General features: G+C 44.3%; 2 protein-coding genes across 8 annotated transcripts; one reads left to right on the top strand and one right to left on the bottom strand.

The window, feature by feature from the left end:
- Positions 1-1446: 1446 nt before the first annotated feature.
- lrrfip2 (leucine rich repeat (in FLII) interacting protein 2) lies at positions 1447-21140 on the top strand. 7 transcript variants are annotated; one of them, XM_079169514.1, is made up of 27 exons: positions 1447-1591; positions 2695-2855; positions 8075-8161; positions 8635-8694; positions 9359-9415; positions 9562-9600; positions 9824-9892; positions 10654-10698; positions 10791-10859; positions 11128-11211; positions 11703-11759; positions 12132-12185; positions 12314-12370; positions 12968-13039; positions 13287-13400; positions 13801-13842; positions 14098-14229; positions 14604-14675; positions 15490-15660; positions 15805-15897; positions 16320-16412; positions 17074-17175; positions 18204-18336; positions 18462-18632; positions 18721-18800; positions 18943-19047; positions 20336-21140. In XM_079169514.1, exons 2-27 carry the CDS (start codon positions 2766-2768, stop codon positions 20444-20446), a joined length of 2259 nt encoding a protein of 752 aa, XP_079025640.1. In that variant the 5' UTR covers positions 1447-1591; positions 2695-2765; the 3' UTR covers positions 20447-21140. The 7 variants fall into 7 exon arrangements, with proteins under 7 accessions (XP_079025640.1, XP_079025641.1, XP_079025642.1 ...); XM_079169515.1 differs by lacking the exon at positions 14604-14675; XM_079169516.1 differs by lacking the exons at positions 16320-16412; positions 17074-17175.
- Positions 21141-21633: 493 nt separating this feature from the next.
- Positions 21634-27349, bottom strand: mlh1 (mutL homolog 1, colon cancer, nonpolyposis type 2 (E. coli)). The gene is made up of 19 exons (XM_079168416.1): positions 27137-27349; positions 26773-26863; positions 26313-26411; positions 26147-26220; positions 25959-26031; positions 25781-25872; positions 25645-25687; positions 25453-25541; positions 25227-25339; positions 25055-25148; positions 24808-24961; positions 24259-24593; positions 23101-23252; positions 22745-22853; positions 22568-22631; positions 22322-22486; positions 22145-22237; positions 21955-22065; positions 21634-21827 (listed from the first exon to the last, which is right to left on the bottom strand). Exons 1-19 carry the CDS (start codon positions 27241-27243, stop codon positions 21672-21674), a joined length of 2214 nt encoding a protein of 737 aa, XP_079024542.1. The 5' UTR covers positions 27244-27349; the 3' UTR covers positions 21634-21671.

Raw genomic sequence — 27349 nt, 5'->3', positions numbered from 1 at the left:
CAGCAGCTGCGTAACTGAATCCAGTGTTATGCATCTGTTGCCAATTTGGATGTGATCGTTTATCGTTATGACTGTAAACAATGGTTAATTAGAGCTTAAAATGCTGACTACATCGAACGTTTACCAGGAGTGGCAGCATGGAGACAGTTTGGCTGATGGTGTCTTTGGGTTAAGACTCCAGTAAACTCTGTCTGCACGGTAGCAAAGCAGAGAGGGGTGATCAGAGACAAAACAGTCATTAGCTTCCTATGATGAGGGAGAATAATACGGCAATTGAGTGGGTTTGTGAGTGTATGTGTGGAATTGTTTGGATGTAACCTGTGTTATGGTGTCAACCAGGGGATTCCCATGCAGGTCCTGTAGGTCTTCCTATGAACCCCCCCCCCCCCCCCCCCCCCCCCCCCCCCCTCCCCTTTACCACCTACAAACAAAATCTACAAGAGATGAGGCATACATAATGCTTGTACTGCTTGCATTGTTATGCTGCTGTGCTGCACTCACGCATACATGTTGGCTCATGTGTCAAATGCAATACACTCAAAAAGTTTCAGCCATTTTTTTTATACTGTCATGATATTTAGAAATGTCAGACTCGAATTTCTTACTTTGCCAAAATACAACATATAATATAACAGATTACTTTAAATATTTCAACTTCACCACTATAAAAAAGCAAAATCTTAACAACATCATCAGGAAACCAGATGTCCACACTGGATTATGTGCTTCATTGTGGTGGTTGATTGCAATTCTATTTTTGAGCATATCCATTTCAATGAGGCGTAACGACATTGTTTAACTATAGTATGCCACCAAGAAGAATTAATTATCCACTACTGCCCTCTTCTGGACAAATCGTAATTAGCCGACACAGCAAGACTGCTTTTGCCGTCATCTTTTGATGTAGTGTCAAATGTATATGGATCTTTAATAAACAAGATAAGTTGATCAGCAATATAGAATTAAGCTTTATACAATATAACAGGTGATACAATAATTGATTAACTAGGCATATTTTGCGACCTGTAATAGAAAATTAATTGTGTTGTTTGTGATTGCATGGAATTAAAAATTATGCTAAACTGATGTGCACTCTATGGTTAGAAAAAGTATCAAAATGCGTTCTACATACAAGTCTGTTATATGGGTCCGCGCACGAAGTATAATTGTGCATTACAGTCAAGTATATATATCGTCACAATAATACCAGCAGTTAACGTCATTACTTGTTTCCAATTTCCATGCTGTCAGCCCCTTAATATCAAACACTGGAAAGTCGCTCAGCATGTTATTATACCAGACCTATTCATTATCACTCAATGGAAAACCGCTCTCTCCCAGTCGAGTATAACAGTTGGCATTACGACGTGTCTGACGGGCCATGAAGGCAGCATCACACCCTAATTTTTCCCAACATCCGGGACCTTTGGATCTAACCACCGGGCAGTGAAAAGCGTTGGAAAGGCGGACTGATGACAGCTGTCAGTGTGGACAAAAACACTACCAATCTCTGAATGGCTCTCCCCTAAACCTCCTGGAGAAAGGGACAACGCCTTGGCAGTGTCGCGGTTGATTTGAAGGTGTCGCGGAGGTAACGTTATGTATTTGGGGTGGGGAATATGACGGGAGGATCAATGCCAGTTTGCCCTGTCTGCCTCTCAGGAGAGTCGAGGTTAGCCCCACTGGCTAGCCAAGCTAACTACCCAGCTAAACTGGTCAGCTAGCTCAGCGTTGGCTCCCAGAGATAGTCGTCGGTGCTGGGGGTCATTGCTGGGGAAAGTACATGTGTGGATAGTTCTCGTTTTTGTAAAGCGCTCGCTTCAGCGGTGGCGGAGGAATACACTAAAAAGGTGACGCTAGCTAACTCTTTAACGGGAATTCCGAGAGGACGAAATGCTAGTTAACGCTAGCACCCCTAGTTAGCATACAGTTGAGCTGGCTAACCCTAGTCAACGTAAATGTTCGCATAATTTGCTAGCTAACGCTCACAGAGCAGTACATTGAGGTAACCTTAACTTGAACCTAACTCTACCCCTTTCCTATGTCCATGGTCTAGGAAATATATTGTTAGATTTGTCTGTGGTTGGAAAACTGTCCGAGTAACGTTTCAGTAAGTTAGCTGGAGATGGTTGAATAACGTAAGCTACGTAACTTATCATCTTATTGTATATTGACCATGACTTATCATTGATTCGTTAGCAAGGGACGCTGAGGTAGTCAAACTATTAAATTTGATTTATGGCTCCACGGTGTTCAGATCATCAAAAGTCTTCAATGAGTGCTCATATCTCACTTGGGTCTTCTGACTCAGCTGGGTCCTAAACTAGGCGTGTTTCTCTCCCCCCCCCCCTGTCTTTACCAGCAAGCTATAGTGCTCTTTTGTTACTGTGATCTCACTAATATTGTCAAGATGTCCATCAAATACATCATCATGTCGATGATGAAGACTACTATAATACCAGCTAATGCAAGCCAGTAAACAGTCATGGTTTCAGATCATTTTCAAATGTATAGCTTTATATACATTCATGGTTCATGGGAGATGGGGAGTGTGTGTTAGTGTTAGTGAGATTAGCGTGAATAAAATCATACTCATGTAGTTGAAACTGAAGAATGCACATCACATTATTCCCTAACTTTCCTTTGTTTACAGACCATTGGAATACGCTTCTTTTGTCTGCTTTTTTCCTGTAGCTGTCGACATACGCTTCTGTGTATTTTCTGGCCTTGCACATCATTGGTGGAGCTACGGTTGCAGAGGCAACATGGGGACACAAGGCTCTGGTAGAAAGCGTGCCCCCGTGAAAGACCGGTTCTCAGCAGAGGATGAGGCTTTGAGTAGCATTGCTCGGGAGGTAAGTTCAAACTCCATCATATACACCCTGTTTTTCTAATTTGGGTCAAAGTGGAATGGATCTAGGCTATATTCTCCCTACATTGCTCTATTCATGCAATGTTTAATCAATTCTAATATGATTTTTATTCTGCTCAAATTGTCTTTCTGCAGATGATGGGCTTTTTAAGCATAGGTGGAAGATTACTTTGTCAGTCTCGGATGTTGTTAATTTGTGCAGCAGCCCCATCACAGCACCATTCTGTTTAAAGCGCATCGATCATGACTATAGAGATGAAACTATTGTATGCATTAATGAATATTAGTGGCTGACACTGCACTGGGGCTGAAAGTGAGCCCTTATTAGCTAAAACCTAAATGTAATGTATTGCCAAAGCTTGAAAACGTTAATGTTTAAATGGGCTATTTTCAGTTGCATCTATAGTCCACGTTTTATCATTAACCACACAAAAAATGCTTTTATCATCTAAATGTTAAGCGTTTCTATTTTGTGATACCGTTCTAAAAAAGCCAAAGTATCATTTATGAAATTGACTCATAAGAACTCAAATTAATGGATTGGAAAAAAATCTAAATATGGTCAATTTGGGATTGGTTGCAGGTTATTTTTTTCCTAATATTTGCAGAAAACATTATTCTTTATCATGTCCAGGTAATTTGTTTTTCTAAAGATTGGGTAAACTATATCGTGTCTTGCAAACATTAGTGGATCGTGATTATTTTTTGTGTTCTTCTAAAAACCAAACTATTCATTACAACAGTGATATATTGGGACAACTAACAAGGAGCAGTTATATGCTAAATAGATTTTGGTGGTGGAGTAAACAAGCAGTTCTGGTAATCAGGTGAACTCTGAATATCTCTGCACTTTCATAGGATTTCTCTTCAGTGCTGTTTGTGAACAGCTCTGGATAGATTTCTTGAATATTGAGCGCAATTTCAGATTCAAATGCAAACTGCTAAATAATGTGTCACGTGTTAGGCTTGCTTGCTAAATTCTCCATTTAACACCCGTGTGTTTGATTTGGAACGTGGTGGTCATAGTTGTGTCAGCAAATGGGACTCTGACGCATATACATAAATGTGGATATTCAGGTTCCGATGGTTGATGTGTTTCAGCTCAAGTGTGAGTGGAGACAGCTGGTTTGGACCGCCGAGAGAATGACTTGACTTGTAGTGTTTTCATTTGGGGGAGAGAAGCTGCCTAGCCTGTAACGACATGCCCTGGGATTATTCCATTTGGTTCCACAGCAGGGCTGCCATTCCTTTGCCTTTTTTCAGAGTGAGGTAGCCAACAACATGAAATGCAAAGATCAGTTTTCAGAGTTTTAATGTCTCTTTTTATGGCAGGTGTAAAGGGGGGGGGGGGGGGGAGCCACATTATCTGCAGATTGTCTTTGAAGCTTTATGGTCAAATCATTTCTTGTTTTTACAAGTAGAAATGTCACACGGGATAAGTTGTCTTGTCTTAAATATTTGCCTTGGCCCATTTTAAGAATACTTTAATTCCGTGCAGTTTCTCACTCTTGGGCACTAAGCGCAACGGCTCCATTTGCTCTCTTTATAGTCATGCAGGCCGGTCATAGAAACATGAGTCATCCGACCCTCCCAGTCAGGTTTTGAATTTGAATCTCTTTGTGGAGCAAAGCGGAGATTAGATCAACTGTGCGGGGAGCTCAAGGGGTCAGTGTCTAACCAGCCACCCTCCCAAATAAATCTTCAAAACACTGCAGCTTCTGCCTTGTGTTGTCTGTGCCTGGTTAGGAAGAGTTGCTGCCTGCCTGCGCCTGGCACCAATCACTGCTGAGAACGACTGTGAATTTGAGCCTACACCTTCCCCAGCTCAGTTCTGAGGCCTCTTCCATTTCTGGGCACTCAGGCCTTCTGAATACCAGCAGCATGCTTAGAAATCTGACAGTGGCCATGTGTTAGAATTAGATGATCATCTCATTCCCGTTGTCCCTCAGATTAGGATCTAAGGGAGCTAATGGTACTTGAACAAGGCAATCATTGACTTTTGTCAGTGTACAAAGGGTGTGTGTGTGTGTGTGTGTGTTTTTTGTGGAAGTTCATAGTTCATATGATTTGTGATATCAACAAGTCATTATTGCGATGGAAGGTTTTTCACTTTCTCTCTCTGTAGACTGCTCAGGCTGCAGAGAACAAAGCACATTCAATGCAAGCTTTTTAACACTAGTTGAATTCTATTGGACATTTAAAATGTCATGTTTTTGTCGTATTAGAAGCGAGCAATGAATGTTTTCAAGGACTAGCCTGATGTCATTTTAATGTTGCAAAAGAGACCAAAGGTACGCTGTTAACATAAGATGGAGTGACTGTACAGGCCTAGTTTTAGAGCTGAAGATCTATGTATTTGTATTTGTGTGTAGTAGTATGTCTTTGCTTTTTGATGTCTATAATGAAGTGACTTGAGTTGATTTAGCAATAAGCAGTGCATTTGTCGTTAAACCTGCCAGGGTTTATTGCTAGATACAATTCTGTATTATATTTCATTGATGTTAAAGCATTCTGTTTACATATCAGCACCTTCCTTTAATATACCTATTGCAAGCTTATTTCCTACCAATTTAGTTTAATTCATTTGAGTGTTGATGTCATAAATGTAGCAATGTTGACCACAGTAATGAAACTGGAGATGCCATATCACACTTACTTTAATATAATTTGCAATGATATAAAATCAGTGAATCCCTACATTTCATTGGTGCTACGCGAACCGGGCTATGAGCTCAGTATACACAATTCATTGTTGGGAGCGCTCCAGATGAGTTCATGGAGGGTTGCTGGACTCTTACTGCCCAGATTGCTCTAGGTGTGTTTGATGGTGAACTTCGGCTGCTCAGGTTACCCTTCCAGCCTCATGATATCGCCGCCAGAGAGCCGGGGCCGGATGGGCCGGGCTATAGATAGGACAGAGACAGAGAGCTCAGCTGTGCTGCTGTGCATAGCCGGTCATACTGTCAGACAGCTCAACAGGTGCAGAGCACAGGGCCAGCCGTGTCTCTCGCTTTCACATTTGCTCTCTTCATACCCTCGCAAATGTACTACCTTTTTTTTTTACCTTGTGCCAAGTTTAAATGTTTGGCCGTCAGTTAGATTCCAAAATCACACAGAGCGGCCGTAGGAATTACCCCACATTGCATGAACGTTTGTTCACTAAAGGGCATTTAACCGTAGGCGTTCTTGGGTTTTGGTTTGGTCTTCATGCAGTTTTACAAAAGAAAATCTTACATGGCACACAAAAAAGGAATTACAAATCATTTGATATAATTTATTAGTGATGATGGAATTTAAGATTTATGTATTTGCTACTAAATGGGTATTACTGTACCTCACTCATCACCCCAACTTTACTCCGACTTAAATTATGGGTCATGGTTTTCACTCATTGCTTATCTGAAGTTAAATTCAGGTATCTTATCACTGTAAAACAAGATAGTTATTATACTTAAACTATGATCTATCCAACTGGATACAGGTCCTATCCCCCCTACTATTGAAATTGACCTGAACTTGTGTCTTTTTGCTTTCAAATGTTTTTGACAATAACACGGTTTAACATTCCTTTTACACAACACTAGGCGTGTAGGCAAAAAGAACTTGAATTTGGGTGGTTGTTCATCATTATTATAAAACGCTGTTTGTTCACTCCAGGCTGGTATTGAAACAGGAATAGCCTATGCCCACCGGCCTTCTATTCTGGCACTGCAGATAAGAAATTGCTGGAATGCTGACAGTGTTTGTCTGCTGTGAGATACTGTACACAACACATGCTGTATTTATGGACTGTGTTTTAGCAACAGATAAAGGCCTGTGCGCCATAAGCAAGCGTGCCGTTCTTTGTTGGTGGGATGTTCAGTTTCAGAGTGTGTGCGGAATGTAATTGGTATTATGGGAGTGATGGAAGGATAGTATACATAGTCACCTGTGTGACTCTTCAGGGCTGTGGAGGAGTTTGCCTACATTAGCTCCTTCTGCGGAGCTCCTGGTCATATTCTGACAATTGTGTGATGACTCTTCTCACCCCCCCCCACACACTTGTTTGTGCTATAGGTTCAGCTAGTTCTGAAATTGCCTCCGTGTTTATCGACCGTGCGGAACCACGCTCTGTTTTCTCTTGATCCTGAACCTCTCTGTGAGTTTGTTTGTGCACTATTGGCGTCTCCCCCGTGAGGTCTGTAAGTCAGCCCTCCTGGAACTGATGGTTAGCACATGTTGGTGATGAGGCGTCCCGAGAGCGGTGGCTCACGGACTAAACTGGTCAGCTGAGGGCACACGGTACAGTATGAACTCTGGAGAATTTATGCTGGACACTGTCCATATTATATCCTGACCAGTAGTTGATTTAGTAGGTTTATAATAATATTTGAGAGAATAAAACATTTAATCACCGTAATATATCAGCCAATATTCATATTTTTATTTACATTAAGGATAAACAAAACATTTTTTATAAGGAACCCTATGAATGTGGTTAGTGGAACAATTATAGTGCTCTCTGGTGGGTGAACTGTGACTTAGTAACTGTTTCTAATGTACCTCAAATATATCTTTGGCATTTCTATACTCCTGCTTCTTGTTACTTTTCAGCCAAAATATACAGAGGTACCTGCATAGTTGTAGGTAACTGCATTATTTCTAGTGTGAGGTCACCAACAAGTCTCCGTGTGCTCTGTTGTATTGAATATTCAGTTGTTTTTAGAAAAGCATTGTATTATCTATTGTAAGTAAATACATTTTATCAGCAGAAAAGATATTCTATACATTATCCTGATGCTGCACATAACTGTCCTCTCCACTCGATTGTATATATGAGAAAACAAAGCAGTTCTGCTCATTTTTTTCATTTGATTTGTTTGATATAGCTAAACAATAAACTTCAATGTTATAACCATGTAGCGCTTCCATAAAGTCAACCTAATCATCAAAAGGTTAATTAGTTTCCAGCTGGTGGAAGAAGCTGGGCTTATCAGCCACACTTAACCAGCAGTGAAGAAATGAAATGTACATTTTCCACCATCTCTTTTCTCTTACAGGAGACTCGTGTGCATTCTACTGTGTGATTGCTTTTTGATTGAAGCTATTCCCTTCGTTGTGGTATTTTTTTCCTTTGCACTCACTGGGTGTGTCTCCCAGAGAAAGGCACCTTTACGACTTTCCAGTAATGGCTAACAAGTGTGTTCATGTTGTGTCTTACAGGCGGAGGCGAGGCTTGCAGCGAAGAGGGCGGCTCGAGCGGAGGCCAGGGATATTCGAATGAAGGAACTTGAGCGGCAGCAGAAAGAGGTATTAAAAAAAGCCAAAGTGGATCTGATCGGCAAAGATGCACCGTCAACCCATCAAGCGAGCTAATGCACCAGAACTGCTGCTCTCAGCACAGATCAACTGGAGATTGAATATGGAAACTGGCCTTGGTTTCTCCTTTATTTATTTATTTGTTTCTTTCTTTCTTCAACATGGACAGATACCACATTAACTGACTCCGTGTTGGCAAGCTACTCATCTGCCTCCATAGTCACCGGTGCAGAGGAGCTGCTTGGCCTTCTGCCTTGAAAGACATTTTTAGATTAATCTCTGACGGTTCATATACATAAACATATACCCACAGGAAGAAACATGAAAGTGCTGCATGTCCACAGATGAAACCAAAAGTTCTATTCCTGAAGTGAATGTCACCCAGTTTTTTAACGTTTCAGCAGTTTTGAGTGAAGTATGATTGTATGTTTTTGGTTTTTCCTGGCACTTCTACCCCTGCCCAGCGTTCTTACCTCTCCTCCAGCAGTAGCAACAGAAAATGGGGTCAGATCCACCAATGGATGGTAGGCGAGCACGAGAGGGTTGCAGCCGCTCACTCCACTAACCCGGCCTGTTGTGTGGGATTGAGCCCCGGTCGAGCCTGACCATTTAGCTCCACTTGACTCCCAGTCTACACTGCACCTCACTGTAGAAATATGCCTCAGCAGTGTATTTGCTTTGGAGACACACGTAATCTGTGGCTGTGTGTTTTTTGTAGAGCATGCATTGGTCTTTGACTTTATTTAGGGTGGGTGAGCCTGCAAGCACGTAGGCGGTTTGGACGTTAGGTTTTACTCCTCCAACTTCCAGCTGCTTCAGAAAGGATGGAGGCTGTTGAATGTTGATGAACAACGTTTGCATGCAATGGATCTCTGTGTTTTGGTGTTTTGATGCAAGAAAGAGAAGCAGAGGTTTTCATTGGGCGCAGTGTTGTTGCCTTTTAAAAAAACAAACAGATGAGACAAAAATGTGCAATATTAACTGTTTTTGTGTATCACTAATCTTGCTGCTGCCATGCTTGAAGCGGATAACACTTGCAATTGTTTATGACATCCATTTGGTTATAAACAGATCACCAAAGTTGTTTTGCATGTTTTGGTTTTTGCTTAGCAACTGTTGAGCGTTGCGGTGACCTTGCCGCTCTACTTTCACTCTGTAATCTTTCCCAACTTTCCTTCCTCACTCCAGGCTGACTCAGAAAAGGCCAGAGGCTCTAGTAGTAGTATAACCAGCCGTCCTCGCCGGGTCTGTATCTCCCCCCCACACACTTCCTCTTTGTCTGCCTGTGTTTCCGTTCTTCTTTTCTCCTTTAATCCTGCAGTTAATGTCTCATCAGCCATATTCCTCTCTGTCTGCTTCTCTGCTGTGACTCCATGTTTCCACACCAACAGGGGCTGGATGATGATGTCATGTCAGTGCGCAGCTACAGGGTGCGTAATGCATAATAAATCTTTGGCAGTTTTTATTCAGACTGCGCTCTGACAGGGTCACACAGATGTGTGAGAAGCCATTGTTCTTGTTCGGGAAGCACTTGTTTGATTAATGCATTTGAGTGAAATATGTTTATTTGGTAGTGTTGATTTGCGGTCATAGCATAAAATGGTTGGAACGTGAAGATTTCTCCTAATCTTTGCTTTTTTTTTTTATTTGAAGTCAACATCATCTGCAACACGTGACTTGGGGTCTAGCAGTCGATCCAGTTCCCGTAGGAAAGATGTGTTGGTGCGTTGTGAGTGCACAATGTGTGGAGTTTGGCATGTAACTGGACTTCATGTCTGGCTAACTTTAACGTGCAAAGCAGAATTCACTCTGATTCAGAAGGATGTGCTCGGATACAAACGGTTGTTTTCAGATTTAAAATTTCCTTGGTGTTTCCACTTTCCTTTAGTCTGTCTCATCTACTTCTGCTCCAGTTATTCCCTTTTCATATCGGAGATTCACCTACGACAGATTAGGTTATACCTGGAGAGAGACGTGTCACTGAAGCGGCTGTTGGAAACGTCTGTTGTACTTTATTCTCTACAATGAATTTCCCTCCCTGAATCATATTTGAATGCTTTGCTGTGTGATTCTGATGGGCTGACACTAAACTTTGATATAGAACTTTCCGCTTTGAAAGTGTTGGAAAGGTTTACCCTTGACGAGCGCAGTTCTCATCAAACACAGAAACTCAAAGCTGTTTTCAACAGGATTACGTCAGCAGCGTCTGCATGTGCACCTGTTGATACAACAAACTTAAGGCTGACTGTGTTTTCAACATTATGTTAACACACAACCACCATAATTGTCAGAGTGACATTTACAGATGTTTTTGTTCTGGACCGGTTCGTATCGTTTGCTTGCGTGTTGGATTACTTGTTGCCTGTTGAACAACTAACATATTGTTGGTGAGACGCGCGTCGTGTGTTTCTGCGAGTGCGCACCTAACGGCTTCTCAGCTGTTTTAATCATCATAACTCTTGTGACTCCTGTTCTTTCTTCAGTCTGATGGCCTCTCTAGCTCCACCCTCAAGAGTTCCCGCTCCACTGTATGTACCTAATGTGATGATCAGCTGTGTATCACTGCTGTTCCTCTAGTCCTTTTGCCTCATTTTTGCTTTTTTTGTTGTGGGGTGAACAGAGTTCTGTGTACAGTGACCTGCATGGCCATAAAAGGGCCTCATCCAGCTCCTCGAGGAAAGACCTGCTGGTCAGTGTACTCCCAGTGTTTGTGTCTCTTCTGCAGCCTTAAGCATGGAGGCAGTGTAGACTAATGATGGTGGCTTGCGGTGGTGCTTTACTGCTGATCGACTTTACCCGTGATAAGATTGACTATTTATTTTCTGTCTTTTATTAAGTGTCACGTAGATGTTGGCCAAGCCATGTTGAGTGTGTCTGGAAAAAGATAGTAGTCTGACCCTTGAGGATACAATTTGTTATGTTGGTGTTTGTTTGAGGTCATGTTACTACCCTTCCAGACTGGACTTTACCACGATCAAAGGAACTACACCAGCCTAACGAGGACCAAACCAACGCCTCCTCCCTCCACCTATCAGCCTCGGGTCGGTCCCCCTGACAGTGCTGTCCAACTTTCAACCCTTTTCATACTCCGGCTGATCAGAGCCAGTTGAAGCAGTACAGTACTATCTGCATGGTCTAGTTTATTGGACATTTGCATAACAAATTTGTGACATAACTGCAATAAGAGACATTGTTTGTGTCATAAAGGCAAAGAGAAAATCATGGTTTTGAGGTTGGTGTAGTTCACCACTGTAAAACAGTTCTTGTGATAATTTGAATTTATGTAGATTACTTGCTGACTGACAAAGGTGGTTCTTCACCAGTATTCAAACATTCCACAGTGACAGTGTCACCTGACCCCCCCCCCCTGCTCCTCAACACTTTTCCCCCTAAAAGTTACAAGCTCAGCAAAAACACTCATCCTGTTTCCCGTTTCTGCAGCTCTTTAGTCTCTCTCTGCACCTCACACTCCAAGCACAGCTTTCCTCTGTCCTCTAAACTGACATTTCCCGGCTCCCCTCCTCTCTGACAGGCCACCACTTCTTCGTCCTCCATCGTTGGCACGGGGCTGGCTCGCAGCTACAGCATGGTCAGTGTCTGTCCACTCGAGTGGCCAACGTCTCTCTGCATGCCTCATGTTGCCTTCAGAAGTAAACATTCCCCCCCTCTCGTGGCCACATACATCCGATAGGATGCCCAGGGTGGCTGGGACTGCTTATATTTAGCTCCTGGACACTCAGAGCACTTAGCGGCGGCCAGAGATTGGTGCTTCATTTAGATAAGGCAGAAGTTTGCGTGAAGCCAGGGCTTTGTTGTAGAGCACTGAAACAAATGGCATACTTCATGTTTTGAAATACAGAGTTTTTCTGTTTATTGCACCTACTTAGCTAGTGCGCCAAAGATTCATGCTCCCCCTCTGTGTTTTGCTGAGCCCTGCATTGTCTCCCACGTGTGTCCTCAGGCCTCTATTTGCAACGACGCCGGTGTTAGCGGCTCGGGGTACAGTTCAAGACCTGTAAGTCTTCTGAATGTTTGTCAAACAGCGTTCAAGCAATGTCCCCACCACAGCAGCTAACCGTTGTGCATGTGGCCTGACGTCTGTCCTCGCGTTGATCCCTTGTGCTGTCCTCCTCCCATCCGCAGCCCTCTGAATACAGCTGGTACTCCTCTGGAGCCAGCTCCACCCGCAGCAGCCCTGTGGTGAGCACCTCAACCCCCACCGCCACCCCCGCATGATGTCGGATTACACCACACGCACACAGATGCCCGCTATTAACAAGCTTCCCCCTCGCCCCCTCTCAACACCAGGCCTCCCTCCTCATAGGGACGGTGTTGATCACCCATACCAGACTGGCCACAGCCTGCTTTAGGGAACAGCATTGTTGATTGACATCAAAGTGTGTGTGTGTGTGTGTGTGTGTGTGTGTGTGTGTGTGTGTGTGTGTGTGTGTGTGTGTGTGTGTGTGTGTGTGTGTGTGTGTGTGTGTGTGTATTAAGGATTTCTGCTGCAGTGCTGTGCAGGCTAAGATGTTGTAGATTGTCTTATCTAACTTGGCTCCAGTTGGTGTATTTGACGAAATGTTCCTAATTGCATGAATCAGCCTTCCGTATAGTGAGAGTCTTTAGAGTAATCCAATAATCAGTTTAATACAGAGACTGCTACTGGATGTCTATGGATTGCTGTTCTGAACAAGCGCGTGTGTCGTAGAAAGCCTTGGGCATGCATCCATCCTACGTTACTTTGACTCCTCATCTTGTGTGCGTGTGTGTTTGTGTGTGTGTGCGTATTCCTCTCAGTCTTCCTCTGATGATGACACTGTCAGCAGCGTGTCCCAGGATCGCTTCAGCAGAGGCCGCAGGGACAGTGTGGTGAGCTGTAGGGACCGGGCTGTACCAAGTCTAGACTGATGTTCTACTCTATCACTGTAGTAATCTAAGCTTTGCAAACTATTTATTTTATTCTATTGTACCGTACAAGAGCCATTTCAACTCCTTGACCTTTGAACAGTGCTCTCTTCTGACTGTATATTTTGTTTCTTTCCTCACTGATGGTCTTCACTCTTTGGCCGTCTGTTGTTCTTTGTTTCTCTGTCCATATCTCGCTCCTCTTCCTCAGTCGTCTGACTTCTCGGACATTAGTGAGTCGGCCGCTGATTATTTCAGCCGCACCAACCGAAGGGGCAGTATTGTGTCTGACCTTGATGATTTGAGCATCCCGGATTTGGACGCTGTAAGTTCACAACATTGGGCTGAGAAGTGCTGTGCAACCCCGATGATGCATGGTGAAAGATAACATTTGGTTTTCAAAACTCATCCCACCGTGTGTTTTTATTGACTGTAAACGGGTTAAGTGGTTTAAGTTCAACTGAAGTGGACGTGACTGCAGTGTGCAGCAGCATGAAAGAAACCTCTTCTTTTAATAGAGCGGTGTGATTCACTCACTCACAGTGTTTCATTTGCTTGTTTGGTTGTGAACTCTTCATGATCTGTGAACATGCAGCACTTATCCGAGACTCCTACTAACTCCCTGATTTACAGACGAGGAAACGACTCCAAGCATGACATCACAGGATGGGTCTTCTCTAAGTAGTGATGATCTGTTTTTATAATATTTCTTCTCTTTATTTCAGCTGGATGAAAAATGTGACAAGCAGTATACAGATTTTAGTCGGGTGAGTGCATCATTATTTAGCTTTTTTTTACGTCATGCATTCAAATTCTTCACTGATCAATGCAGTAGTCGGTAAGTTTAATCTCACACCGAGCAATAAGTTGATTTCTATTGCCTATCCTATGAGGATTTGAATTGGGCAGGATCACTTAAGGGATATATGCAATATATCAGGTGATGGTGTTGAATAACCTGTCTTGAGTTGTGCTGCGCTGTTTTTCCTGACTGGAGTTTTGTTGGTACTTTGTGTTCTCAGCCGTCTTCCCGGTGTGCCACCCCAGGCCTCTCGGCAGCCACGTTAGCATCACTGGGTGGCACCTCGTCACGACGGGGCAGCGCAGACACGGGTAGCGCCTATGACCCCGACACCAGTCTGAGTGAACTTAGGGTAAGGTGCACAATACACACGGTGTCACACTTCTATAGAACTGACTGTATATACTGACGAAAAAATGCTCTCTTATGAATTCAATTGTACTTGTACCGGATGTCTGTCATCACATTGTTATAGAGTTTAATGCGAGTACATGTCTTCTGCATATAAACCTTCCACAGCATTTTCTCTCTTGTGCCCTCTCTGCTTTAACCGTTTGTCTTTATGGATGTCACATGTGTCCTTTTTTTAAACGTGGGTGCCCTGGTCGGGTGTATGCCAGCTGGATTGTTTTTGAGATGGCAGCACGGGTGCTTTGTTCTCTCCCCTTGAACCCCCCCCTCTGATGCCCCAGTTCACCCCGACCATTCCTTTCGTCTGCTCTACAGGATATCTATGAACTAAAGGACCAGATTCAGGATGTAGAAGGGCGGTACATGCAAGGGCTTAAAGAGCTGAAGGTAGAGGGGCTTGATCTCACAGCATGCCTTCTCTTGTTCTCTGGGAGCAGTCACTACACCCCCCCCCCCCCCTTCCCCCCTGCCTCCCCACTCATACCCCTCTGTAGCTCCTAACTCCACAGTCGTGTCTTTGCATGCTCCCAGAGTGAATTGCGTATGGTCGTTCTTTTGCATGATCTTCCCTCACTTTCTGTTTTGATCCAACTTTGCTGGGCGTGGCCTGAATGAAGACATCCCCCACAGTTCAACTGGGTTCAAATTGTTTAAGAAGACGAGTTAAAATGCTCCTCCTGCTGACAGATAACGGTCATGCTTTCAATTCTGAGGCTCTTCTACCACCCACAGTGTTTGACGACCCTCTGGCTGACGCCTGCAGTCACTTTATGTATGTTTTATTGATCAGAGTAGTTCACTAACAAACCTGACTCCCTCGGTGTTCTTGGTAGAGTGTGACACTGCTGATGCACCATCTTGTTTCCTGGTTGTTCACGTGTAGTTCTCTCTTTCAGATCCCCTTTTCACCCCATTGCCTTGTTTCAGTGATTCAGCGCATTTTTGATTATTATGTGATCAATAGCACCACACATATTAGTCACAAATCACCTCTTTTAAAATTCCACAAAAGATGGTACAGAATTATACCTTTACTTAATATTAAAAATAAACAAAAGACATGTGTACTGTGTAGTATGTTTGGCCAATGTCTGTTAAAATGAATTGTTTTTATACCAGAGAGCCCAGCTGGTGCATGTACTTGTGTGAGCTTTGCGTTAAACCAATTTACTGTTTATTAACATGCTCCCACCCTTATCAGGAGTCACTTGCAGAGGTGGAGGAGAAGTATAAGAAAGCCATGGTATCGAATGCACAGCTGGACAACGACAAAGGCAACCTCATCTACCAAGTGGACACACTAAAGGATGTCATAGAGGAGATGGAGGAACAAACAGCTGAGATGAAGAGAGAGCTGGACGACAAGACAAAGGTGCAAAAGTGACTGTTAAAAAGAAAAGATCCCAAGCTTATTTTAGTATTAAACCACATGTCGGGAATCAATTTCATGCAGGTGGAAAATGCTAAATATTTACATGGTGGGGTTGTGGCTGAAATGTTCCGTCTGTGGTTTCAGGAACTAGAAAGACAAAAGCACACGTGTACAGTCCTGCAGCATAAACAGGAAGAACTGAAAGAGGGAATTCGCCAGAGAGATGAGCTTATAGAGGTAAGGCCGCCCTCCTATTAGGAAAGGAAAAACCTGTTTCTGCCAGCGTGAGCACATCGGACTGCTATTCTGTCAACACATTGAAAGGTGTTGGTGCCTCTGTGCAGGCTGCAGAGGAGGCTCTGTTCTGCAGGAACCTGATAAGGATTGATTGGCACTTGCCTGCCTCTAGTTCCTCTATGTCCCTTCTGACACTTGGCTCTGTTTCATTGTCCTATCTGACTCTGAACACTATCATTCATTTCTTTCTCAGCATAATCTCCTCCAAATTAGTCTCCTCTCACCGTGTTTCGCCTTTTCTCTCATTTTCGTATGTGTTTCTGTGCATTTTCTCTCCTTTTTTGTCTTTGTTCCATTCACTTATTCCTATTCTGTTCTTATCCTGTACTGTCGTCTTGTCACTGCTCCCAACGCCGTTCCAGGAGAGCCAGCGAATGCAGACTAAGTTAGACGCCCTCACCAGAGAGGTGTTTGACCTGCAGGAAACGATAAACTGGAAGGACAAAAAGATTGGGGTAGGAGGTCCCACAGGGGTGCTCCGACAGAACATGAGAGGCAAAAGATGACTGTGCATCCACCTCTTTTGCCTTTTCATGCCGTCTCTGCATGTTGGAGACCCTTTAAGCATTAGCACATACCTGGACACATTCACAGTTTGGAATTTTGCATGTCGAAATAACAGGGTTTCCGGTTTGGATCCCGGAACCTCAGCTGGCAATGCAAGTGCACCGGCACCGTGTTAAAGTCTGCAGTGGGCAGCCTGTGAAATATACATTTTTAGTTAGATTTGCAATGTCTATAGAAATAACTATTCTAGCATGACATGCATGTTCCACCTGTGGATAATTCATTTGTTAGGTGAAGAAGTGATGAGTCACTCTTAGTGATGAAAGCATCATAGTTATTTGTAGTTTTCACAAAGTGCAAAGTCAAAAACATCGACCTCCTCACTGATTCTGTATCTTCAGTCCCTGCTCTCTCACACGCCTCTTAATCTCCTCATCTGTGTGTGTTTGTTTCTATTCTTTTTCTTGGCTTGATGTTCACAGTCACTTCATGTTTGTGCATGGGCGATGTCCTGCTGTAGCTTGTGGTGTTGCATGTCTGTCTACAGTGGATCAAACTTCTCCTCTGCCTCTTCTCCACTCTCTTGTCTTTTGTCGTCTGTGTGGCCAGGCCCTAGAGAGGCAGAAAGAGTACTTTGATTGCATTAGGAATGAGAGAGACGAGCTCAGAGATGAGCTTGCTGACATCAAGGGGAAGGCCAAAGCAGGAGAGGTAGGTCTTCCTAAAGTCCCAGCAGAAAATACAAGATTGGAGGAATGAGTGGGTGGCCCCCAAAACTGCTTTTTATACTTTTCCTTTTGGTTGGAACGAAGCCAGTAAATGCTATCAGACCTGCTATTGTGTTGCACTTTTTACTTCTCAGTCTTTGTTTTTCTTTCCATTTCATTTTCTTGACAACCGATTTACTACTGGCTGGTTTTCCATCATTCACTTTGGTACTTGACTATGACTACAGTGTACTATATCCAATTACTGGTGGATTTCCTATTTATAATGGGTATGCATGTAATGTCGCTGTACGTAGATATCATTACATTACTGTGGGAATGTAATGATATCTACGTACAGCGACACTTTACTGCTGTGCAGATCAACACCGTCTGGTAGAGCGGAGTGGCTGTCTGTTCCACCAGAACTCATTTTAAGATACTTAGCTGATTGTGTTCGGCTGTTACTTACAATCAGCGATTAGTTTTTAGCTCGTTTTATAGCGATACGCTGTAGGCATAGGAAGCCCCGTATGGCTGCGGGTTAAGAGGGGAGTTTACTGCGAGCAGGGCGGGTGAAGAAGTTAAATTCTGCAATGGCTCGTGCAGACCGCACAAGCAATTCATCCGTTCATCTCTACTGGCAGATTACTCAACGCGAGTAAAATATAACGTCAAGTCTGTTTCAATCTCTGCTGTACAATAATAATAATAATTAGATTTTCTTGCTTATCGCCCAATAATCTTAATATCCGCCGGTACTGTATATCGTGCATCCCTACATTTGAACATCCACAGACAACTGACTGTTCAGTTCGTCCTACAGATCGTTGTCATTTACCATGGCCTTTTACTTTTTCAAGTTTTTCATCCATTCGTAGCGGCCAACTATTGGTTTGTGTCGTCTCTCATGCATGGGGAGGGCTGTAGTATATAAATGATGAAATCCGTGCATAGCCTCTGTTCTGTGAAGTGTTTGGCCAACAGAGAGAGTGGAACCAGTCCTCAGTAACGTGTGTTCTCTCGCCACAGAAACATGGGCTGGTCATCATCCCAGACGGCACTCCAAATGGAGATGTCAACCATGAGCCTCTGTCCTCAGGAATCACTGTGGTCTCCCAGGAGGCCGCCCAGGTGCTGGAGTCTGCAGGAGAGGGCCCGCTGGGTGAGTCGGGGATATTGCTCCTGTCCACATGATGGGGGGGGGTAATGAGAAAGACGACTCCAGTTTGTACAATCTGCATTACCGTAAATTGCATCAGCTTAATGTATTTTCCATCCGCCTTGTAGATGTCAGGCTAGGAAAGTTGGCAGAGGAGAAAGATGAACTGCTGGCTCAGATCAGGAAGCTGAAGAATCAGCTGGAGGAGGAGAGACAGAAGCACACAAAGGTGGACGGTGCATACACAGACGGGGAGAAGATGGAGAACGGTACAGACCTCCACGTTATAGAGATGCAGAGTAAGTTGGCCTCATAGTTGTGCATCTGATCACAGATTGTTTGAACACTTGTATTTTCAGACTCACTGGTTTCTGTTTTTCTCTGTAGGAGATGCCAACAGACAGATTAGTGAATACAAATTCAAGCTTTCTAAGGCAGAACAGGAAATGGGTACAATGGAACAAAATGTAAGTTCAAAATAAATGTCTTGTCAAACTACATTCTAGTGGTAGTGAATTATAGAAATGTAATACACAGATATGAAGACGTTAAGTACGTTTTTAGGGGCTCCAAGTCACCAAATTGTACTCTTTTGTCTCCATTTTCCAGATTAACAGACTTGAAGGGCAAGTGTCCAGGTACAAGTCATCAGCAGACAACTCGGAGAAAGTAGAAGACGAACTTAAAGCAGAAAAAAGGAAACTTCAAAGAGAGGTAAAGACACCGGCTAGTGCTTTATTATATAAAACTTGAAATGAAGAAGGCAGAACGTAACTCTCCATCGCAGCAGGGCGATGGAGTGCTGGTTCAGTCATTCACAAATGGCTAAACGTACTGAATTGCGGTCGGCATTATTGCCGACGGGAGGAAACTGTTCGTGTGGCGTGAGGTCTCGGTCCTGATGGACCTCAGCCTCCTGCCAGATGGAAGGGGCACGAACAGTTTGTGTCCAGGGTGAGAGGGGCCTCTCAAGCCTGCATGAGGCCTACTAGTAGTGCTGCCCTCCCTGGCCACTAGGTGAACGCAGCATTTGCTGCTGCATGTTTATAAAGCAATCTTACCCAACATCCCTCATTACATGGTATTCTAATGACTACCAGACAAGAAGCCAGGATTGTTTAGCTCTTGAGGTCCCTCAAGTCAGAACGGAACTGTGAAAAAACTGCTTTTACTTATTGCGCACCAAGAGGCTGGAATAAGTTTCAAGAGACCATCAAGTTGAAGGCACTTGTATTTTAAAAGCACACGCCCTCTACTGGACTCTATGGTAGTACTCTCCTCCAATCACGAGTATGCATTTGCCAACTGAAGAGTTGCATAATGGAGCTGGCCATTCAGGACGTGCCTCCACGAATACATGCAGTATATAAAGCAGCACACACCTCTGTCTGCCATCCTACACCCTCCTCAGCGAGTGGCGTAGAACGAACTAGAGTTACAATATCATAACCCTCTTTCTAACTCGCACAGGCTCCGCCCTTTACTGTACTCTATGGGCACAGAGGGTGGAGCCTGCTGAATGCACGCCCTGCCTCGACACAACACTGACCCGGCCCCTTTGACCCTAACTGGCTGGAGGTTAGTTGCTGCAGCCCACCTACTTCCTTATAGCCTAGGCTACCACAGCGTAGAAGTAGGGGGCCCCAGCCAACCCAGGTACTATGCACCTGAACTGGGTAGAGCCATGGCCTGACCCTGCAGGGGTCAAATAGACCGACAATAGACACAAACCTGGCGAAACCTGCCGGGCACTTAGCAGGTTCTTGAAGCGGTAGTCGGTGCTCGGCTGCCTTTTTTTAATTACTATAGGGTCTGCACAAATTTGGATGGGTATGTCCTCATTGTCCTGATAACGGGTGTTACCCATGGTGTCCAGTAGAAGATGCTGCCTGTGGGAGTTAGAACCAGGGCTCCATCGAAATAGAGACCCCGATCTCATTGGGTCTTTCCAGGCTAAATTAAGATTAAATAAAAAATCCTTTCCCCTCTTTTTCCCCCACAGCTGCGCACAGCTCTAGATAAGACCGAGGAGATGGAGATGACCAACAACCATCTAGTAAAACGCCTTGAGAAGATGAAAGCCAACAGGAACGCCCTTCTGTCACAGCAGTGAGGCAAGGCAGCGTCACCACAGAAGCCCTTAAACTCGCACCTCAGACCTCTGACTGCCATATTGCGTCTGGAGCACATTTCCATTTTTAGCTGTAACACTTTACGAATTGTAGCTAACCAAAAACACTTAAAAAAAACAAAATTGTAGCACAGGCAACGAACTGAACTGTGTCTTCTTTTTTTTTTTTTTCTAAAACGGAAGCATTTGTTTTGTCTGGTAGTGTTTTTGGAGGGATGACTCAGAAACGTAACTAATAAAACTATAAAGTTGCTGGGAGATCGATCTGAGGAAATGTCTCTACTCACTGCTTAATTCTTCAGAGCTTTGTACTACAACATGTTATCCATGAGATGTCGTATCTCTCTGGCTGGGTGCTTGGCTGTACTGTTTTTTGTTTTTTTTTGATAAGTTGCATGAATGAGTATAATGATGCTTTTAAACTATTCAACCCTCACGGCTGCTCCGGCCTTGCACCTTCCCAGCTTCCCCCTCACAGTGAAGTGCCTTTTCACACTAGGAGACTGGGGGTTCGCACCGCTCAATGAAACGAGAATTGTTTTTAACAGGTACAGAAAGATGTATTTAAAAAAAGGTGCAGTCATTATTTGAAAAATATGTAAAACCAACTGTTTCTGCTGCGGTTTCATTGAAATTTTTCAAATATTTAAAAGATTTCTTGAAAATAAATGTGTAATTTACAGAACTTTGTGTATAATCTTTTCTTTTTCACGGGTTTATAACTCTGGTTTTAGTTACAGTTAATAAAGAGACACTGTTACTATAGCATAAGTCATGGAAAAACATTTGCCGGTTTCCTTCATTCACTCATTTAACTTTCCATGCTTTTAGGTGTTTCAAGTGTCCATAAGGTATTTGGAAACATTCGTGGCGGTGTTCATTTCCTTTACACAGAGCTCCGATTCCTCCAAATCGTCCCACGTGTTTTAGACTGACGGGGAACACGTAGCTGTAATAAGTCAAGCAAGTGCGTTGGCACGTTTTAGGTTTCGTCATGGGACTTCTTTTTCCTGGCAGCATGTTCCAATTCTTACTTTTAGAAAACCATGTGTAGCCTCGGCACATTTAAATAGGTTATTCAGGACAGTAACATTGTTTTTCACTCAAAGACCAACATCTGAAGCCTTGTGTCATACAAATGTTTTATTTACAGAACAAATCAAGTATAAGAAAAGAGCAGCATGTATGGTTGATTTGGTGATCAGATTTAGCACCTCTCAAATACTTTATAGAGATCGGGTAAGTTGGCGATCTGCAGCACACTGCCGTCCTCGCTGAAGTGCTTCGGAGGACTCAAGAGGGATCGGAAAGCTTTGAAAATGAAGTGCTCAACTTTCCAACGCCACGAGTTTACCTCAGCATCCTGAAACAAGAATCACATAACATCACACTAGTCAGTTCAGTTCTATGTCAATGTTATTGACAAGGAAGTTTAAAATGTGTCTAGCACTAGCATTGTTTTTAAACGTGAGTCTGGTGTTCCTTCACACCTGCTCCTCTCCCGGCTGGGCCTCTAAGATGTAGCGCTTCCTGATGGAGTAGAACATGCTGCACTCCTTGCTCAAGTCTCTGAAGCACTCCTTTTCATTGTCCCAGTTCACCTGCACAACACCAGCAAGCAGAAGCCTTCAGATACAGTCTGTTTACAGAATCTCGTGATAAATGAGAAGAGAGGTTCACCTCAGTGGCCAGGCGCAAGATGAACATGGGGAGGCCCTCCATGAGGGGCGTGTACTTGTCGAGCAGTAACGGCAGCCCTGTTAGATTGCCTTCCTACAATGCACAAAGCTCAGGTTTACAGCACGTGTAAAAACGACTGTTTTTTTTTTCTTCCCCCAGACAAACGTCCCAACTGACCTGGTCTATCTCAATGGAGAAATAGTCCTCCAGCATCTCGGTTTTCTTCTTCAGGAAGTCCACTATGTACTGAGCCAGGCCTTCTTTAGGACCGTCCTCTTCTGTCCAGCCGCTCTCCTCAGAGTCCAGAGCCAGCATGGCAAGGTCATAAAGTGGAGCTGGTGTCTGAATGCACATGATCAGCCATTTAAAAATCACAACCTGTGCAGTTCCTACAAAACCATTCACAATCTAGACTTAACTCACGGACAGCCTTAGTACACCGAAGTTCCCAAAGTCGTAGATGAGTATTTGGTAGAAAAGCTCCTGGCTGCAGCAGAAACAAAAGAGTGAAGTGGGACATAGAGCAGCAGTCTGAAACAACGTAACATAGGGGTGCGTGTGTGTGTGTGTGTGTGTGTGTGTGCGTCCTGTGGCTCTGACCTGAGCTTGGTGGTGTTGAGCAGGTACAGCTTGGTGTGATGTTGGATCAGAGTCCACTGTGGGTTGATGCAGCCCACAAATGAGTGGTTCTGCAGCATTTCTTGAAGCCCTGGAGAAAAGAAAACAAATGTACATACGCAAGTGAGATTTATTTTGAGTTGTAGATTATGCTTACAAGATGATGCATGAACATGAAGTAACAAGAAGTTGCATGAAGGTAGTTCTGGAGATGAGTTGTGGCCTGGAGGAGAAAATAAAATCACAGGGAAAGTATAGAGTTGCGAGAGGGAAAGACGGGGTTTTTTGGCAGTTTTAACAGTTTAGCTGTAACAGATGACGATACATGCTTTGTTTACCTTTGTGTGTGTTCTCAGTGGTCTCAGCTCTGAGCTCTTTAACACTGTTCAGTTTGATGACTCGTCTCTTGGGCATGGTTGCAGCCGTCAGGTCATCGTCTACTTCTTCCTCCGGCTGCTGCTGCTGTTGGTGTTCTTTTCTGGCTCGCTTCCTGTCTCAAACACACACACACACACTGCTGTCACACCTCCAGCGTAAAGTGCACCCTGCATGTTTACAGTCACTTGTACTCTTCAGACAGTAACTTACACAAGCTGACAGTGGACACACTATAACCCGTAACGGGCTGTGAAAATGTGTATGTATCTAATCACTCTCTTAATGGGTGGCAGATATTTTTTGCCTCGCCATAATAGCAGCAACAAGTACCTGGAAAATGTATGCGGCATGAGATACTTTTTCCAGCCACACGGGGGCAGAGTATATCTAAAATTTGAGGACTATAAACTTGCCATTTGGTCATTTTATTAAATTGTAGAGACTCAGCAAAGAATTACCAAATCACACATCCAGCAGTTACAGGCCAACATTAACACATCTGGAGTCGTGACCTTCTGATGAATGTTTTGGGTTTCTAACAACTACTAATATATATAAATATCTCAGTCTTTGACAGGATGTTTGACTTTTCTTCCCCTAAGCCGGTGGTGTTCACTGGATTTATCAAAACCTTTTAGCAGAAAACTGGATTAATGAGAGTAGTGGGACTCAAAGACTAATTTGATTGCCTAAACAAAAAGCTAAAAGAAAGCTGTGGCGGTTTGATCATTCTTAGAGAGTTCATCATTGTAACAAATAAAAATAATTAGTGGAGCTTTGAAAACAGCTACTAGCTATTAGCTGCTACAGTCAGCAACAGGTAAAAACAAGTTGACATTTCGTTTCCGATTGGCCCAGAGGGAGATGACGTCATTCATGAGCGATGACACATGTTTACTATTGCATTCTTCCTGCCCTCTTACTCAACTCCTCTGCTGCACGTCAACGTACAGATGTGCTGACGTTACAGGATTAGTCATACATCAAGACTTGTTCCGTCCCGATCTGGATTAATCATCAACTTTAGTCTTTCATCCTCTGCTGAACGCACATACTAGCACACCCAGTGTGCACTACAGTGTACCCAATGTAGCGCTGGCGGGATTCTTGTTTTTCACCTTTGAGCACTGTTGGCATCGTCTTCGTTGCCCTTTGACCCCTCTGCTTCCTGCTCAGCCAGGGCCATCATCATTTCTGCATCATCCATCTCCTCCGTCTCCAGGCAGTCGGGCCGGGCGGCTTTGGTCGCAGCCTCCCTGCTGCTGGGACCGGCTGGTTCGGGGTCAGGCGGCGGCGGCTTCTCTTTCGGCTGGAGGAAGGCATCCAGCTTCTGAGCGCGACAATCGGTCCTCACCATCTGATGTGCGTAGACTCGCTCGCTAGACTCTGCCGCCGCGGCAACGGGGGACTTCACCTCACTGCCGCCTGAGACCGACAGCCCTGGCAGCAACGTCTGCACAAGAACACACAGTGTATGAATCATCTCGACACTGTCACAATTCAAGTTTTTAAAAAAAGGGGAAACAAATGGATACAGTGTAAAAGTGACAGGTGATCTCTGGGCGGAGTGCAAATATTTTATCATCACGAAAAACAGAGGTCAGATCTATCGCCTCGGTGACAATGCCAGCATCTTCGCAGAGATAGTGATCCGGCCATCAACATACCTGAGTGAAGTACGTGCGTGAGGAGTTGGAGCCGAGGAGTTTGCTCTCGACGTGCTTCTGAACGCTCTCGATGACGCTGTCCTCGTGCAAGAAATGCACCTCGTGTTTTGTGGGATGGACATTGACGTCCACATTCTGCGGAGCGATCTCCAAACTGTGGTGGTCAGAAAGCAGCGGTGGATATCGGATGAAGTAGACCGTAATAGAATGCGGTGTAGAAAACAAGACAGATGCGCGTTAAAGTTACCTGAGGTATAGAAAAGGGTGCGAGTTCTTGGGAAGGTACGCGGCGTAAACCGTCTCGATTGCTTTCTTCAAAGCACTCGACTCCACCAGACGATCTGAGACGTCACAGATCACAATCTTCATTCAACCGTCTGCGCCAGTGAGCCACATTTTCACTTTCCTGCGATACGTACGGTTGATGAAGAGCACCAGGATGCATTTCTTGACCGAGTAGTTTGCGTTGGAGATGTAGCCCTTCATCTTGTAAGCGAGCTTCTGATCCTCGCAGCCAACTTGGATCAGCTCCCTGAGAACATACCACAGAGCCGATCATGCAGTCGGCGTTTCGGTGATAAGAGGTCACAGAACTGAATCAGAGCATATCTTTTTTTTCTTCTCTCTCTCTTTGTTGCTTAATACCTGCTGACTGCATTTCCAAAAACTCCTCGAATATTATCTACTACAGATGCGTTGGGTAGAGTCCTCACATCTGCCACAGTCTCTCCTTGCTGGAAAAAAAAGAAGGCCATAAATAATATTCTCCTTTTAAGCCAAGAGTAATTCTTCGCAGCCCCATCTATAATACAAACGTTACAAGAAAGCACATCTCACCTTTTTGACAGAAAAACTTTTTCCTGAATTGTGTATGGCGTACCTTCAAAATAAAACATGAGAACGCGAGTTATCCAAACACGGTGGCATTCACCAAAAGGGGCAGGAGTCACGTAGTAAAGCCGAGATCACAGACCTGCTGACCACATCTACAATCCTGGAGTACTCATCACTGGGGCTCTTTAAAGCTTTCCTCCTGGTGGACACATTATAGAAGAGGTCCTCCACCTGCAGGCACGGAGAGCAAACTATTGTAAATCTCTGAACATACGTCGACTTCGCTCAGTAAAAGTTGATGCGCTTCCACAACTCACAAGAATCTGGGTTCCCTGGTTGCCGGCACATGGTTTGGGAGGGCCTTTCAGTTTGCTGTCGCTGTAGCTGGCTCTGCAGACAATCGATACATCGCCCGGTTACTTTCTACCCATTGTTATGTGCATGTAATCTTCCAAGGGAGGAGAGACAGTAGATGAGTGAGGCATGATTTCAAATGTTAGCATACCTGTGGGCGCACTTGGCGTCAGCTGTTTTAGTCGTTATGGTCACATGGGCCACATGGCTCACACTAGCAAGGGCCTGCAAACAAGAACAGCAAATGTGACGTACTCGCATCAAAATGTACGTCAACGTGTAATAACCCGAAGGCTGCTGCTGCTCCAGAGCTCTACCTCTCCTCTGAATCCATAGGTTGCAATAGCCGAGAGGTCCTCGAAAGTCTGGAGTTTGCTGGTGGTAAACCTCTCACAAACAATGTCCATATCTTCTCTCTGCCTCGGAAATAGAACAGACAGCTTGATCAGAGAAGATGACGGCGTAGTTAAAAGACAGTGGCACAGAGAGACCCACCTACCAGGGGTGTGCACACACACTCTCTTGGCAGTGGAAAAAACAAAACACTAAATCTGAACTAATGGGGGTGGAGAGGACCAGACTGCCTATTAGACTGGATACTAGGGAGGGCACAGGGTCCTTTCTGTTGCGTCATAACTTTTTGGTTAAACGCCATAGTTATCACAAAGGGAATTCATGGCATGGCATGAGTTTCCATCTGAAGGACACTTTTCCAACCACCCAAAACTGGGCCTTCACAGCTGCGGCCCCCTAAGGACGCGCCTGTCTCACACACACCCGGATGCCGGTGCCGTTGTCCTGAATCTGGAGGAGCTTCAGCCCGCCGTCTTTCACCGTCACCTGGATGTTGGTGGACTTGGCATCCAAACTGGAACATACGATACAAGTTAGTTACTATACGGCCATGTTACATTTCAAGTTGAATCATCAGTTCGCAGTGTCACATGACTATGACGTCACCATAGACTGTATGTTACAGGTGTTGTTGATAAGCGGCTTTGCCACAAACGTGACGTAAACACCGGTCCTGCCATATTGTCACCTGTATTGGTGCCAGTGCAGGTTATTTAAGCCACTTGTCAAACACCTAGCATAAGCTCACGTTATTAGACATAACTGTGTTATGTAGCTAGTCAGTTACCAGTTTTCAATCAGTTCTTTGACGGCGTTGGCAGGACGCTGGATAACCTCTCCTGCAGCAATCCGGTTGACAACAGTCTCGTCGAGCCTCCGGATGACTCCTGCCATGTTTACAGTGCTGCTGACTAAGATTCGGGGTAGTTTAACCGCAGACAATAGCGGCGAATATACTTAAATACGGTTAAAATGTAAATAGTTAGGCTTTAATGTAGCA

The sequence above is a fragment of the Pholis gunnellus genome (assembly GCF_910591455.1).
Source record: "Pholis gunnellus genome assembly, chromosome: 11".
NCBI classification, from domain to species: domain Eukaryota; kingdom Metazoa; phylum Chordata; class Actinopteri; order Perciformes; family Pholidae; genus Pholis; species Pholis gunnellus.
The sequence above is the reverse complement of the archived record's forward strand: the minus strand, read 5'-3'. Positions and strand labels throughout refer to the sequence as shown.

Bases quoted from the DNA above. Each gene is read 5' to 3' on its own strand.
- lrrfip2 (XM_079169514.1), top strand. From the start codon at position 2,766: ATGGGGACACAAGGCTCTGGTAGAAAGCGTGCCCCCGTGAAAGACCGG. The intron at 11,760-12,131 runs GTCAGTGTCTGT...GTGTGTCCTCAG, and splicing joins TGGCTCGCAGCTACAGCATG to GCCTCTATTTGCAACGACGC. The intron at 14,230-14,603 runs GTAAGGTGCACA...TCTGCTCTACAG, and splicing joins CCAGTCTGAGTGAACTTAGG to GATATCTATGAACTAAAGGA.
- mlh1 (XM_079168416.1), bottom strand. From the start codon at position 27,243: ATGGCAGGAGTCATCCGGAGGCTCGACGAGACTGTTGTCAACCGGATT. The intron at 25,340-25,452 runs GTATTAAGCAAC...GTATGTTCTCAG, and splicing joins TTTGGAAATGCAGTCAGCAG to GGAGCTGATCCAAGTTGGCT. The intron at 22,487-22,567 runs GTGAGTTAAGTC...ATGTGCATTCAG, and splicing joins TCGGTGTACTAAGGCTGTCC to ACACCAGCTCCACTTTATGA.